The 13,304-nt window shown below is 40.5% G+C and overlaps 1 protein-coding gene across 1 annotated transcript in view; it reads right to left on the reverse strand.

Annotated features, from left to right (window-relative positions):
• Window positions 1-12,782, reverse strand: part of LOC145414104 (uncharacterized) — a 255,196-nt gene extending 242,414 nt beyond the window's left edge. The window contains exon 1 of the mRNA XM_080283663.1: window positions 12,657-12,782. Within this exon, the coding sequence (XP_080139789.1) occupies window positions 12,657-12,662 (6 nt within the window). The 5' untranslated portion in view covers window positions 12,663-12,782. The remainder of the gene's footprint in view (window positions 1-12,656) is intronic.
• Window positions 12,783-13,304: the final 522 nt, after the last annotated feature.

The raw sequence follows: 13,304 nt of genomic DNA on the forward strand, positions 1-13,304 counted from the left end.
CAAATACAGTACTGCCGACAATGTTCGACTTCTAACTGTGAAGTTGATTTGCCAACACCCCCCAATATCTGTAACAACTGCATGGAAAAAGGCTGGTACTGTTTATGTATTTAGGTTGGCTAGTAATCAATGCATTCAATGTTAAGATTTTCACTATATCAAGGTAGGATGATGATCAGGTCAATACATTGTTTTTGGTCAAGCCTATGTGGGCTGTTCCAAAAACAGCCTTTACAGAGCAATCACTGGGATACTGCAGATTTTTCAGGAGTGGATGGAGATAAATGGGTGAGATGGGATGCAATGGTGATGGGTGGTAGAACACGCTGAGGTAAGCCTAACCTGTGAGTGCAGTACAACCACAGTAGGTCAGGTGGGTGGATGTGGCAGTCATTGTTGGGTTATTCACATCACAGCAGAAACAGGTGAGGTGAATGAAGAGAAATGGGTGTCATGGGCTAAAACAGTGGTAGGTAGTGGGACAGGCCGGAGGAAGTTAATACAGTAAACATGGCCACTGTGGGGAAAAAAAAAAAAAAAAAATGGAGAGTAGTCAGCATGACAACTGGAATGGTGATGGGTGGTAAGAACAGGGAGAGGGTAATACACTCAGAGACAATGGCTGCTCTAGACTGGCCAGCACAGGTGTGGTGTGCATGACTCTGGGGTTGTCATTATCATGCCCTGACAACCTACCCATCAACAATGTTTCCAATTTCGTGTATGATATGCTTGCGATTCGTTTAAAACATGCTCGTGTATAATAATATGATTCGTGTATAATATGATACATTTATGATTCCTTTATAATATCTATCTATTGCCAGACACCTTAATCCCCTAAGGGGTGGCCAAAAACAAATCGCTTCCACGTCACCCTGTCCCCGGCCATTTCACTGCACTGCTCCCAATTCACCCCCCCCCCCTCTCATATACCTCTCCACTCCATCCCTCCATCTCATCCTTGGCCTCCCCCTCCCTCTCTCCCCTCCACCTCACTCACATACACTCTCCTCATCAGTCTCTCACTCTCCGTCCTCTTCACATGGCCAAACCACCTCAGTGTGTTTCTCCTAACACTTCCTATCACATCCACATCCTTGCCACAACATTCCTACACACAATTGCTACTGGAGAGTTGTCTGTCTTTGCTTTGTGTTTCAGGAGAAATAAAAAACCTGTGTACAAAACATACTTTTTTTTTTTTTTTATGCAAGTCTATGTTTTGTACACAGGTTTTTTATTTCTCCTGACACTGATCGATGATTGTTGTCTTTTAAACTTTTAGATCCACTGATGATGGAGATTGTGTCTCCGAAACGTTTGGATTAATAATAAAGATGCTGTACATCACAACGTTGGTACTACATTTCCTGACAAGACTAAGGTTCCCAAGAGAAAGATCTATTGCGGATAAATATATATATATATATATATATATATATATATATATATATATCTATATGTACATATATATAAAGTAATACCTCGATTATCCACACGTCCATTATCCGAACAATCCATTACCTGGATGCTGTGATTTGACTGTATGAAACTATTACATTTTTCCATCCTATCCGGATAAAATGTTTGCATCCAGGTGGAAATTATGGCCACACGAACACTGCCACCTGTCCAGGCGGGAATACCCTGGTGGCGCCACGCTGTCTGGCTCGGTAGTTCACCCAGTGTCCGCTACAGACTCCCTTGTAATGAACAGCTGCTCTAGGACAGTAGCTGTGGCTGTGCACATGGTGCTTTTCTGCTTGTTCTCTACCAGCTTCAGGCCTTGCTATTCATTGCAAGCCTCTTCCTAGGGTGTGTGACAATGGCCCCTCCACCAGGGAAAAGGGAGAGGGTAGTGCTGATCTGGAGATACAGCAGGAGATCCTCGGTAAGACTGATGCCGAATGGTCAACTTCCTGCATCTTAAAGGGTTTGGTCCTGCAATGGTTGCTGCTTGTCAATGGTTGATGGGTGTGCTTGACTATGGTAATTTCCTGGCTGTGGTTTATAAGTCTGCTTGACCAGACAGTAGTGTTAAACAACTTAAACAACAGGACAGCGTTATATGATGTACTATACAGTTAAACAATGTAATGCTCTGGCCTTTTACAAGGGCTTTCAAATTTAGGTTATGTAAGAAGGCAGGCCAGGGGAGAAGCCCATCATCCAGATGGATCCACTTTCCGAGCATGCCTTTGGCTCTATTACATCAGATAATCAAGAGATTGCTGTACACACACACACACACACACACACACACACACACACACACACCCACACAGATTGACCCCGAAGGAAACAAGTGGGTAAAAGAAATTGAGGAAGTAAGGAGGATAGGGCCATATAAGAAAGGGGAAACAAGACCAATGAGAGTCAAGTTTACATCAGAAAGTGTAATAAATGAGATACTTAAAGTGACCTGGAAATTAAGCAAAGAGGCGGGGATGGAAAATATTATAATAAGAAAAGATCTGAATGAAGAAGAAAGAGAAGCTTTAAAATCATTAAAGGAAGAAGTAAAGGAAAAAAATGATAAGAGGACAGAGGAAGAACGTAATACTTTTTTTTGGAGAGTATTGGATATGAAAGTAAGGAAATGGTATTTAAGGAAATAGAAGTGAAGGAAATTAGGGGGGATGGTTGTGAAAGATCAGAAGTTGAGGAAGTGGTACGGACAGAGAGTAGGAGAGAAGAGGGTATTAATAATGTCAAAAATAATTTGAAGGTGATATATACTAATGTTGATGGTTTCATATCGACAAGGATCGAAATTAATGATTTCTTGAGAGAACATGAACCTGATGTCATGTGCTTTGTAGAGACCAAATTAAGAGAAGATATTGATGTTCATTTGGGAGATGGTAAATACAAACTGTGGAGAAAAGACAGAAAAGAAAAAAAGGGAGGAGGAGTGATGATAGCAGTGAAGAACAACATAAATGTAGATACTGTGGAAATGGGAGAAGGCAGGGCTGAAGTGATATATATGAAATTAGAAACTGGAGAGAATGTTAAGAGAGATATGGCGGTAGTGTATGTTCCCCCAAAGACGAGAGCATGGACCATGAGATGTTGTCAGATATGGCTAGCTACTTGCAAAAAATAATTGAGAAAAGCAATAATATAATTTTGGTGGGTGACTTTAATTGTAAAGAGGTGAACTGGGAGGAATGGTACTCGGGAGGCGGCGAGGATTCGTGGTGTGGGGTACTATGTTATTAAATATAATAATGAATAATGTGATGACGCAGTGGGTCAAAGAAGAGACACGGTTTCGAGGTGAGGACACACCAGCAAGGTTAGATTTACTGTTCACCAAAGAACCTGATGTAATAGAATCATTGGAATATCTCTGTCCTTTGTGAAAAAGTGATCACGTGGTCATTGAGTTCCAGATGTTAATAGGAAACGTCGAGCCAAGAGACGAGCTTCATAGACAGGGAAGATACAACTTTGGCAAAGCAAATTTTACAGGATTGAGAAACTTTTTTGAAAATGCGGATTGGAGAAAATTCAGAGAAACAAGAGAGATACAGAGGAAGTGGGATATCTTTCTAGACCTCTATAATTTGGGAGTGGAAAAATTTGTACCAAGAGTAAGAGGGAAAGAAAACAGGACAAAGGAGTGGTTTAATAGAAGGTGTATGATAGCCAAAAAGAGAGAGATAAGGCGTGGAACAATTGGAGAAAGAGAGGTAACGACAGAACAAAGGAAGAATATAAAAGAACAAGAAACGAATACACAAGAATACGTAGGGAAGAAGAAAGGAATTTTGAAAAAGGTATAATTGACAAATGCAAAGATGAACCCAAACTGTTTTATAGATTTGTTAATGGCAAACTGAAACAAAAGGAAGGAATCACCAAGCTGAAAGTAGATGGAGAGGTCTTTAATGATGCGGCAATGCAAGCAGAAATAATGAACAAACGTTTCCAGTCAGTTTTCACTAAAGAAAAGGAGCTTGTGGAAGGGGAGGGAGTGATTAGAAATGTTCCGGTGATGAAAGATATAAAAGTGGAGGTGCAGGAAGTGTATAAATTACTGGAAACTCAAGATGTAAGGAAAGCCCCAGGACCTGATGGAATTTCTAATTGGGTACTGAAGGAATGCAGAGAACAACTGGCGGATAAAATTCACAGCTTAATTGTATGCTCACTGGAAGAGGGGAAAGTGCCAAAAGAATGGAAGAGGGCAAATGTGGTACCAATTTACAAGGGAGGAAACAGGGAAGAACCCCTGAATTATAGACCAGTGTCTCTAACCAGCATGGTCGCAAAATTGTGTGAGAGAATCCTGAAAGACAGATGGATAAAATATCTGGAAGAGATGAATATTTTGGCTGAATGTCAGTTTGGATTCAGAAGTGGAAGGTCATGTGTTTCAAACTTGTTGAGCTTTTACTCAAGAGCGATTGATGGTACAGGAGAGAGATGGTTGGGTGGATTGTGTGTACTTAGACTTAGAGAAGGCCTTTGACAAGGTACCTCATAAGAGACTAATGTGGAAACTAGAATATATAGGAGGACTAAAGGGGAAACTTCTGGAATGGATGAGAGACTTTTGAGAGACAGACAAATGAGGACAGTAATAAAGGAAAAGATGTCTGGATGGAGGGAAGTAACAAGTGGAGTCCCTCAAGGCTCAGTGTTGGCGCCAGTAATGTTCCTGATTTATGTAAATGATATGGTAGATGGAGTGAACAGTTATGCGAGTCTGTTTGCTGATGATGTAAAGATCTTGAGGAAGATAGAGGTTGAGGAGGATTGTAAAATACTGCAGGAGGATTTGGATAGGATACACAATTGGAGCCGGACGTGGGAAATGAAATTTAATGTAAAGAAATGTAAAATATTGGAAATGGGTAAAAGTACCAGGAGACCATCACTGAATTATTTTTTGGGTAATGAATTAATCACAAAAAGGAGAGAAGAGAAAGATTTGGGAGTGCTGGTCCAAGATAGTTTGTCACCAGAAAAGCACATTAACAAGATAGTTGGAGAGACTTATAAGCTCTTGACTAACATAAGAGTAGCATTTCATTATATGGATGAGGAAATGATGAAAAAATTGATAGTGGCCATGATCCGCCCCAGGTTAGAATATGCAGCGGTAGTGTGGTGCCCACACAAAAGAAAGATATAAACAAGATTGAGAGAATACAAAGAACAGCAACCAAGATGGTCCCCAGTTTGACAGACCTGTCATACAGAGAGAGGCTGGAAAAACTGGATTTGCCTTCGTTAGAGGAAAGGAGAAAGAGGGGAGACATGATTGCGGTGTTCAGGACCATGGTGGGAGTAGATAAAATTGACAAAGAAGATCTGTTTGTATGGGATAAGAGAGCAACAAGAGGACATGGAATGAAATTGAAAAAGTCAAGCTGCTTGAAGGATATCAAGAAATATAGCTTTCCTTACAGAAGTATAGACTTATGGAATAGCCTGGACAAAGAGATCGTCCAATCTAAAAACATAAACGAGTTTAAAGTTAAATTCGACTTATTGAGAAACAGCGACGGAAACCCACGAGCATAGTACATTCCGTGTATATCACAATTAGGTATATTCTTAAATATTTGGAACGACTTAGACAAAGAGGTGGTGCATGAGAAAAACATTCATGTGTGTAAAGGTAGACTTGATAAATGTGGATATGGAGACAGGACAACACGAGCATTGCTCAATTCCTGTATACTACAAATAGGTAAATACAAATAGGTAAATACACCCACACACACAGTACCAAATTGCAAACGTTAAATGTAAGGATCCATGGGCAAGATCTTTTTGTAATGTTTTTCCATCAACTAAAGGACTGTTTCACTATGTCAGCTGAACTTAAACAAAGATGCCAAATGTCTTTCATCATGTCATCTCTGAGTTACTGTCCTCATCTACTGCCTTCTTTCTTTTTATATGCAGTAAATCACTTCTTTATTAGACTACAGTGAAAATATTATGAGTAAATATAGAATACACCAGTAATAACTAATGGGTGCGGGCAGTCTGCACTTATTTTGACATTGTGTGTACAGCATGTGATGTGGTGTGTGGGATGAAGAGAAGACGGAGGAGTGTGCAAGGAACAGCATGGTGGACTGAAGAGGTGAGACAGGCGTGGCACAAAAGAAGAAAGCATACAATGAATGGATGAGAAATAGGGGCGTGGAAGAAGTTGCGAGGCGGAAGAGAGAGTTATATGTAGAAAGAAAGAGAGAGGTGAAAAGATTAGTAAGAGAGTAAGAAGAGAGCAGATGAGGAATTTGGAAGGAACTTGAGTGTAAATTGGAGGGACTGTAAGAAAATGTTATGGAAAGAGGCGAAAAGAGTAAGACAGAGTGGAAGTGAAGTTAGCAGGGGAGTGAAAGATAAAAATGGTAGATTACTGGTGAAGAAGGGAGAAAAAGTGAGCAGATGGAGAGAACACTTTAACCCTTTAACCGCAGGCACTGTTTTGCCCCGACTGGCCTCTCCCGCGGGGGTTCCAGCCAAAATGTAAACAAATTCCTTTATAACTCAGCACAGGAAAAATCTAGAGCGAAAAATAAGGTACCAATAGAAAGTACTAACCTTCGGCTTTGCAATGATGTAGGTTTCATGATTTCGTTGACTATCACTGGATGGGCAGTGCCATTAGAAGTGAGCAATCTAAAATCACTATTTTTCGCTCACACACCATTACCAAATGGCAACCTCATTCTGATAATAATACTATAAACATATATGAACACTGCAGATACGATAAACACCCACTCTGTGTTCACTGAGGCAGGTAAAATGCACTGTAATTGCCCGCACTTCACTGCCACATCAGCGGTGTTGTAATCACTATTTTTCGCTCACACACCATTACCAAATGCCAACCTCATTCTGATAATAATACTATAAACATATATGAAAACTGCACATATGATAAACACCCACTCTGTGTTCACTGAGGCAGGTAAAAGGCACTGTAATTGCCCGCACTTCACTGCCACATCAGTGGTGTTGTAATCACTATTTTTCGCTCACACACCATTACCAAATGCCAACCTCATTCTGATAATAATGCTATAAACATATATGAACACTGCACATACGATAAACACCCACTCTGTGTTCACTGAGGCAGGTAAAAGGCACTGTAATTGCCCGCACTTCACTGCCACATCAGCGGTGTTGTAATCACTATTATTCGCTCACACACCATTACCAAATGCCAACCTCATTCTGGTAATAATACTATAAACATAAAAGAACACTGCACATATGATAAACACCCACTCTATGTTCACTGAGGCAGGTAAAAGGCACTGTAATTGCCCGCACTTCACTGCCACATCAGCGGTGTTGTCACTCACACAGCTGGACAGATACTGATGTGTGTTTGGTCAGGGGGTGGGAGGAGGGAGGTGGGGGGGGGGCTGGAGTGAAAGAACTTAATAGCTACTCTCCCTTGAAACAATTGGCGCACGGAAAAAAAGCGCGGTATTCAAAATATTCACAAACATTTGAGAACGACACTCGCGGTTTGGTCCAGTTTTTGCAATGTCATTCTGGGATGACACCCGCGGTTAAAGGGTTAAAGAATTGTTGAACATAGACGATGGAAGTAATGCGAGTATAAGTGGCTGGGGAATGGCTGGGAGGAGGAGGGAGGTGAGAAGACAGGAAAAAATCAGTAGGATGGAAGTTGTGGAAGCAATGAAGAAAGTTAAATTGGGGAAAGCCCCAGGAATTGATGGAGTGTGTGGTGAAATGCTGAAGTATGGGGGAGAGATAGTAGTAGAATGGATGTAGAAAATGTGCATATTGGCCTGGGAGGAAGGAGAGTCCCGGAGGATTGGAAGTCAGGTATAATTATTCCCTTGTACAAAGGAAAAGGGGAAAAAGAAGTGTGTGGTAATCATAGGGGCATCTGTCTTCTTAGTATAATAGGAAGTGTATGGTAGGATACTTATTGACAGAGTTAGAGAAAGAACAGAGGAGTTAGTTGGAGAAAAACAAGGAGGCTTTAGGAAGGGAAGAGGTTATATAGATCAGATATTCATTCTTAGATCTTTAGTGGAATAGTTTCTAGAGAATGGAAAGAAGTTGTATGTGGCTTTCATGGATTTGGAGAAAGCATATGACAAGGCGGATAGACAAGGATTGTGGAAAGTATTAAGAATATATGAAGTAGATGGGAAGTTGTTGAATGCTGTGAAGAGTATGTATGATGGTGCTAAGGTTGCAGTGCGTGTGGATGGTGAACTGAGTGAATTTTTCTCTTTGAAGGTTGGGTTGAAACAGGGATGTGTCATGTCTCCATGGTTGTTCAATCTGCACATGGATAGTTGTTGAGTGAAGACGAAGGAGAGCTGCAAGGCTTGGTGGATGAGTTTGGGAGAGTTTTTGAGAAACGGAATCTAAAGGTGAATGTAGGGAAGAGTAAAGTGATGGTCTTTGAGAGAGGTGAAGTCAGTGAATGTACAGCGAGGTTGGACGGTGAGGAATTGGAAAATGTGAGTACATTTAAGTACTTGGGTAGTGTGATGAGTAAGGATGGAGGTTTGGAGGGTGAAGTGCTTGAAAGAGTACAGCAGGGAAGAAAGGTTGCTGGTTCCTTGAAAGCAGTGATAAGAAACAGGGAAGTGAGCATGGAAGTGAAAAAGTTACTACATGGCAGTATTGTGATACCAACTCTAAAGTATGGAAGTGAAGCTTGGACGTTGTTGGAAGGGCACAAGTCAAGAGTGAGAGCAGTGGAAATGAGTTATTTAAGAGGAGCCTGTGGAGTCACATGGAGAGACAGGCTGACAAATGAGGATATAAGGAGCGTTGTGGTGTGGATGTGGATGTGATAGGAAGCGTTAGGAGGAATACACTGAGGTGGTTTGGCCATGAGGAGAGGATGGAGGGTGAAAGACTGACAAAGAGAGTGTATGTGAGTGAGGTGGAGGGGGGAAGAGGGAGGGGGAGGCCGAGGATGAGATGGAGGGATGGGGTGGAGAGGTATATGAGAGAGGGGGGGGGGAGGGGGAGTTGGGAGCGGGACAGTGAAATGGCGGGGTACAGAGTGACGTAGGGCCGATTTGTTTGTGGCCATCCCAAACAGGATTGAGGCGTTTGGCAATAAATAGATAGATAGTACACACTTTACGTACATAAACCCACACGGCGACCACACTTATGCATCACCAGTACACAGTATACCTTGCTATCAGTTCACTGCTTTCAGCCTTCATTTCTTTTCTTTTATTTTCTCCTTTCCCACTAACCCACTTATAAACCTTTAATGATTTTCAGTAAGATTATTACGCTGCAAAACAGTGTCGAGGTAAAAACATTCTTTTGCACACAATCATGGAAAAAAAAAAAAAAAAAATCAACAAAAGTCATTTTAATGTTTCTCCTGTCCGTATCTGATACCCCGATATCATCAGTAAATATCGGTATCATTTCGGTATAGGAAAAAATGCAAATACAGTATAACAGCGCTATAACGGACTTCAATATAGCGGAATTCGCTTTTATCGGACTTGAGGAGCCAACTGGACAAATTTCTTATGCATCAGAAAAAGTCCAATAAAGCCAGAAGCAGTTTGCCTCTTGGAATATTGAATAAACAGACAAACGGAGGAGATACCATAACATCGGTCCCTCCTCCCTCTCTCCTCCTCCTCCAATTCTTCTCTTCCTCCCGAGATGAGAGAGAGAGAGAGAAGGTGAAATTGAAAATGAAAATTAAAGTAATTGTGAAAATGAGTGTAAAGGTGAAGGTGAAAGAGCATGAAAGTGAATGTGAATGTCAGAGTCAACAGAGAGAGAGAGAGAGAGAGAGGGAATAAATATGGGAATGACAAGTGGCATCCCCTTTCCCATAAACAAATGAGGGAGATATGCATAACATTGGTCCCTCCTCTCTCTCACTCTCTCTCTCTCTCTTCAGGCGAGAGAGAGGTGAAAGTGAATTTATAAATGAAGGTCAGTGAAGGTAGTGTGAAGGTGAAAGTAAAAGTGAATGTGAAAATTGTGAAGGTGAAACTGAAGATGAAAATGAAGTCAAAAGTGAAAATGAAGGTGGAAGGTGAAAATGAAAGTGAAGGTGAAAGTGAAATCAAAAGTGAAAATGAAGGCAAAAGTGAAGGTGAATGTGAAAGTGATGGTTAAGATGAAAGTGAAGGTGAATGTGAAAGTGATGGTTAAGATGAAAGTGAAGGTGAAAATGAATGTAAAAGTGAAGATGAAGGTGAAAGTGAAGATGAAGGTGAAAGTGAAGATGAAGGTGAAAGTGAAGGTGAAGGTGGAAGTGAAGGTGAAGGTGAAAGAGGTGAAAATGAAGGTGAAAGTGAAAGTGAAGGTGGAAGTGAAGGTGGTGAGAGGTCAAAATGAAAGTGAAGGTGAAGGGGAATGTGAAATTAAAAGAGAAGGTGAAAGTGAAGGTGAGTGAAAGTAATTCTAAAGGTAAACATGAAAGTAGTATTGCAAGTGGTGAAATGGAAATTCAAAATGAGTGAGAGTGAAAGTAAGTGTGAAGATGAAGGTGAAAGTGAGCAAGGAACTGAATATGAAAGTGAATGTGAATGTCAAAGTGAACTGAAAACAAAGGCTAAATGAATGGGAAGGTGAAGATGAAGGTGATGAGAAAGACAAAAAAATATGTGAAGTAAAATGGAAGTGCCCAGTACGAGAGAGAGAGAGAGAGAGAGACTGTAGAATAAATGCATGAATGACAAGCACTTCTCTTTGGGTAAGGAGGAGGAAGTCCAGGGAGGAGTCCAGATGTCGCTTTTATCGGACTTTCGCTTTTTTCGGACTGGCTTGTGCCCCAATTAGTCCAATATAGTGAGGTTTTACTGTATCGGCGCTATATCAGTCTGGCATATCGTATTGGTTACAGCACAATCTGTGACACCTTTCAGATGTCAGCACAGGTGAGGAAGGGACAAGTCTGTGAGGCATAGGAAGGATTAACTGGTGTTCAATTTCCAATTTACGGCAAAACCTTCACTGTGTTTCAAGAACAACCATTCACTTGATGCTTTCTTAACTACAACAAATTAAAAACAAAAAGTTAGTGTAAAAAGAGCTCACAGTTAGCATCAAGTACAAAGTGTTATGTGAATATTCTTTCCTGTTCACTTACAATAAAGTTTAACCCCATGACTACAGTTAAGGTGGCGAGAGCGATACCCCTGTTGCGGCAATCCATGCAAAATTTACCCATTTTTAATGCAATAATTTTTAAATTAATAAAGAACATTAAAAAAATGAAATAAGCACAAGAAAGCGAAACCTTTCTTCTTACTTATGAGCACATCAGTGAATGTTTAGATGCTCCCATGATGCCAAAAAGAATGATGGAAGCAACACCATTTTTTTTTTTTTTTTTTTTTTTTTGCGTCGCTGTAACTGTTCGTCACGCACCACCACCCACACTGCCTCTCACCACACTTCACAAGAGTTACCCATTTTCAAAGCAATAATTTTCATATTAATACAAGACAGAAAAAAATAAAACAAGCAAAAGAAAACGAAGCCTTTCTTCTTACCTATGAGAACATCAGTGAAAGCTTAGACGCTCCTACGATGCCGTTAAGAGAGGTGGAAGTAATGGCATTTTCGGTGTTTTTTCTGTGTTGCTGTAGCTGTCATGCACCACCACCCACACAGCCGCTCACCACAGTTCATTTCCCAACCATGCACCACTATACTCATCACTTTATTTGCGTTCACTTAGCACTTCAAAATCATTATTTATTAAATATTATAAAATAAAATAGTGTGATACTGAACCGTGAAAACCTACTCGGTAATACAGTAGTAAATGACACTAAACTCAACAAAAGATATTTACACACCATACACCAGACACTTTCAATTTCCTTATATTTTAGTGACTTACACTTACTTTCTATCACTTATTTACATTGTTGTGATACTAAACCATGAAAAATTACTCAGTAAAGTAAATGACACTAAACTCAACGAATGATATTTTTATAGCCTACACCAGACACTTTCATTTTCCTTACATTTTAATCACTTACAATTAGGCTTACTCTCTATCACTTATTTACATTTGTTCAATCACTTTTCCAGAGGGGATAGAAGTTGACGAATGAGTGAAAGTCACGATGGTGTAACATAGTAGGTTGGCTCTGCTTGAAGCATGGTGTGCTGGCTTGTTTTTTCAGAGGTTTTACAGTATATTCCACACTAGAATCACGAGAATTGCTGTCACCAGTAGGTGCACACTTCCTTTTTTGTGGAATATGGCCTCTAACACCTGTTTTCTTGATAACAGCAAGCAAAGTTGAGGGCCAGGGCAAACGCAACAAACCACCTGTAGACACCATGACTTCCTGAAGCAACTGGGCTCATGTGGTTATGTAATGCGTGATGTAGTGTGGAGGATGCTAAAACGACGACCTGGCAATCCCAAGCGTGGGCATATGAATACACAAAGTACTCGCGGCAAAATACAGGGCGCAACTTTTGAAACAGATTCATGGATTTTAAACAGAATGATGCAGCCTGTCCATTGGACCTTTTAAAGGGAACGTCGCAGCCACAGGGTTAACAAGACCTGGATTCAGGCAAGCTATTCAAATCTATCTAACATTACAATTAAATAAGTGCACCTGTCTTATCAGCATCTGATACAAAACAACAACTCTACTTACCTTCATAGCCTTTATGCTGAGATCCCTGGCAGATGAGATGACTGGAGGATGCTGGGTTGTGGCTGTGGGCTGGGTGGTCTGTGGAGAGTCTCTGTGTGTGGGGGGGTTTGTTCCACTCCTGCCCCCTCCACTATTGGCTGCCGAGGGACTTGATGATGGCAAGCTGTCTGGGCTGGTCCCTCCACCCCCACCGCTGCTACAACAACCTCCACCCCCGTGGTCCTCCCCCCCTCCACACGCACCCCCACCCCCGGTCTAGTTGGAATGAGGATAAATTACACTAGTTATTTACCTATATGATGGTAATGAACAAATTATTAGTTTGGCACACACTCTATATATACAAAGATACTGTACATATATATATATAAACATATATATATATATATACTGTATATATATATATAGTATATATATATATATATATATATATATAAATCTATATATCTATATATATATATATATATATATATATATATATATATATATATATAATTTCCTGACCAGTTTTATTTCCAAATAAAAACAGCATTTATCAAAGCCTGTTATCAAACAGATCAAGTGAATGAAGTATTGCCATGCAATACAAAGTCCCCTACCAAATGATAATCATACATATACCGTGTGTACAGTGTGGGTATAATAGCA

Source organism: Coenobita brevimanus, chromosome 98, assembly GCF_032717465.1.
Source record: "Coenobita brevimanus isolate Jiangsu-jjx chromosome 98, ASM3271746v2, whole genome shotgun sequence".
NCBI lineage: Eukaryota > Metazoa > Arthropoda > Malacostraca > Decapoda > Coenobitidae > Coenobita > Coenobita brevimanus.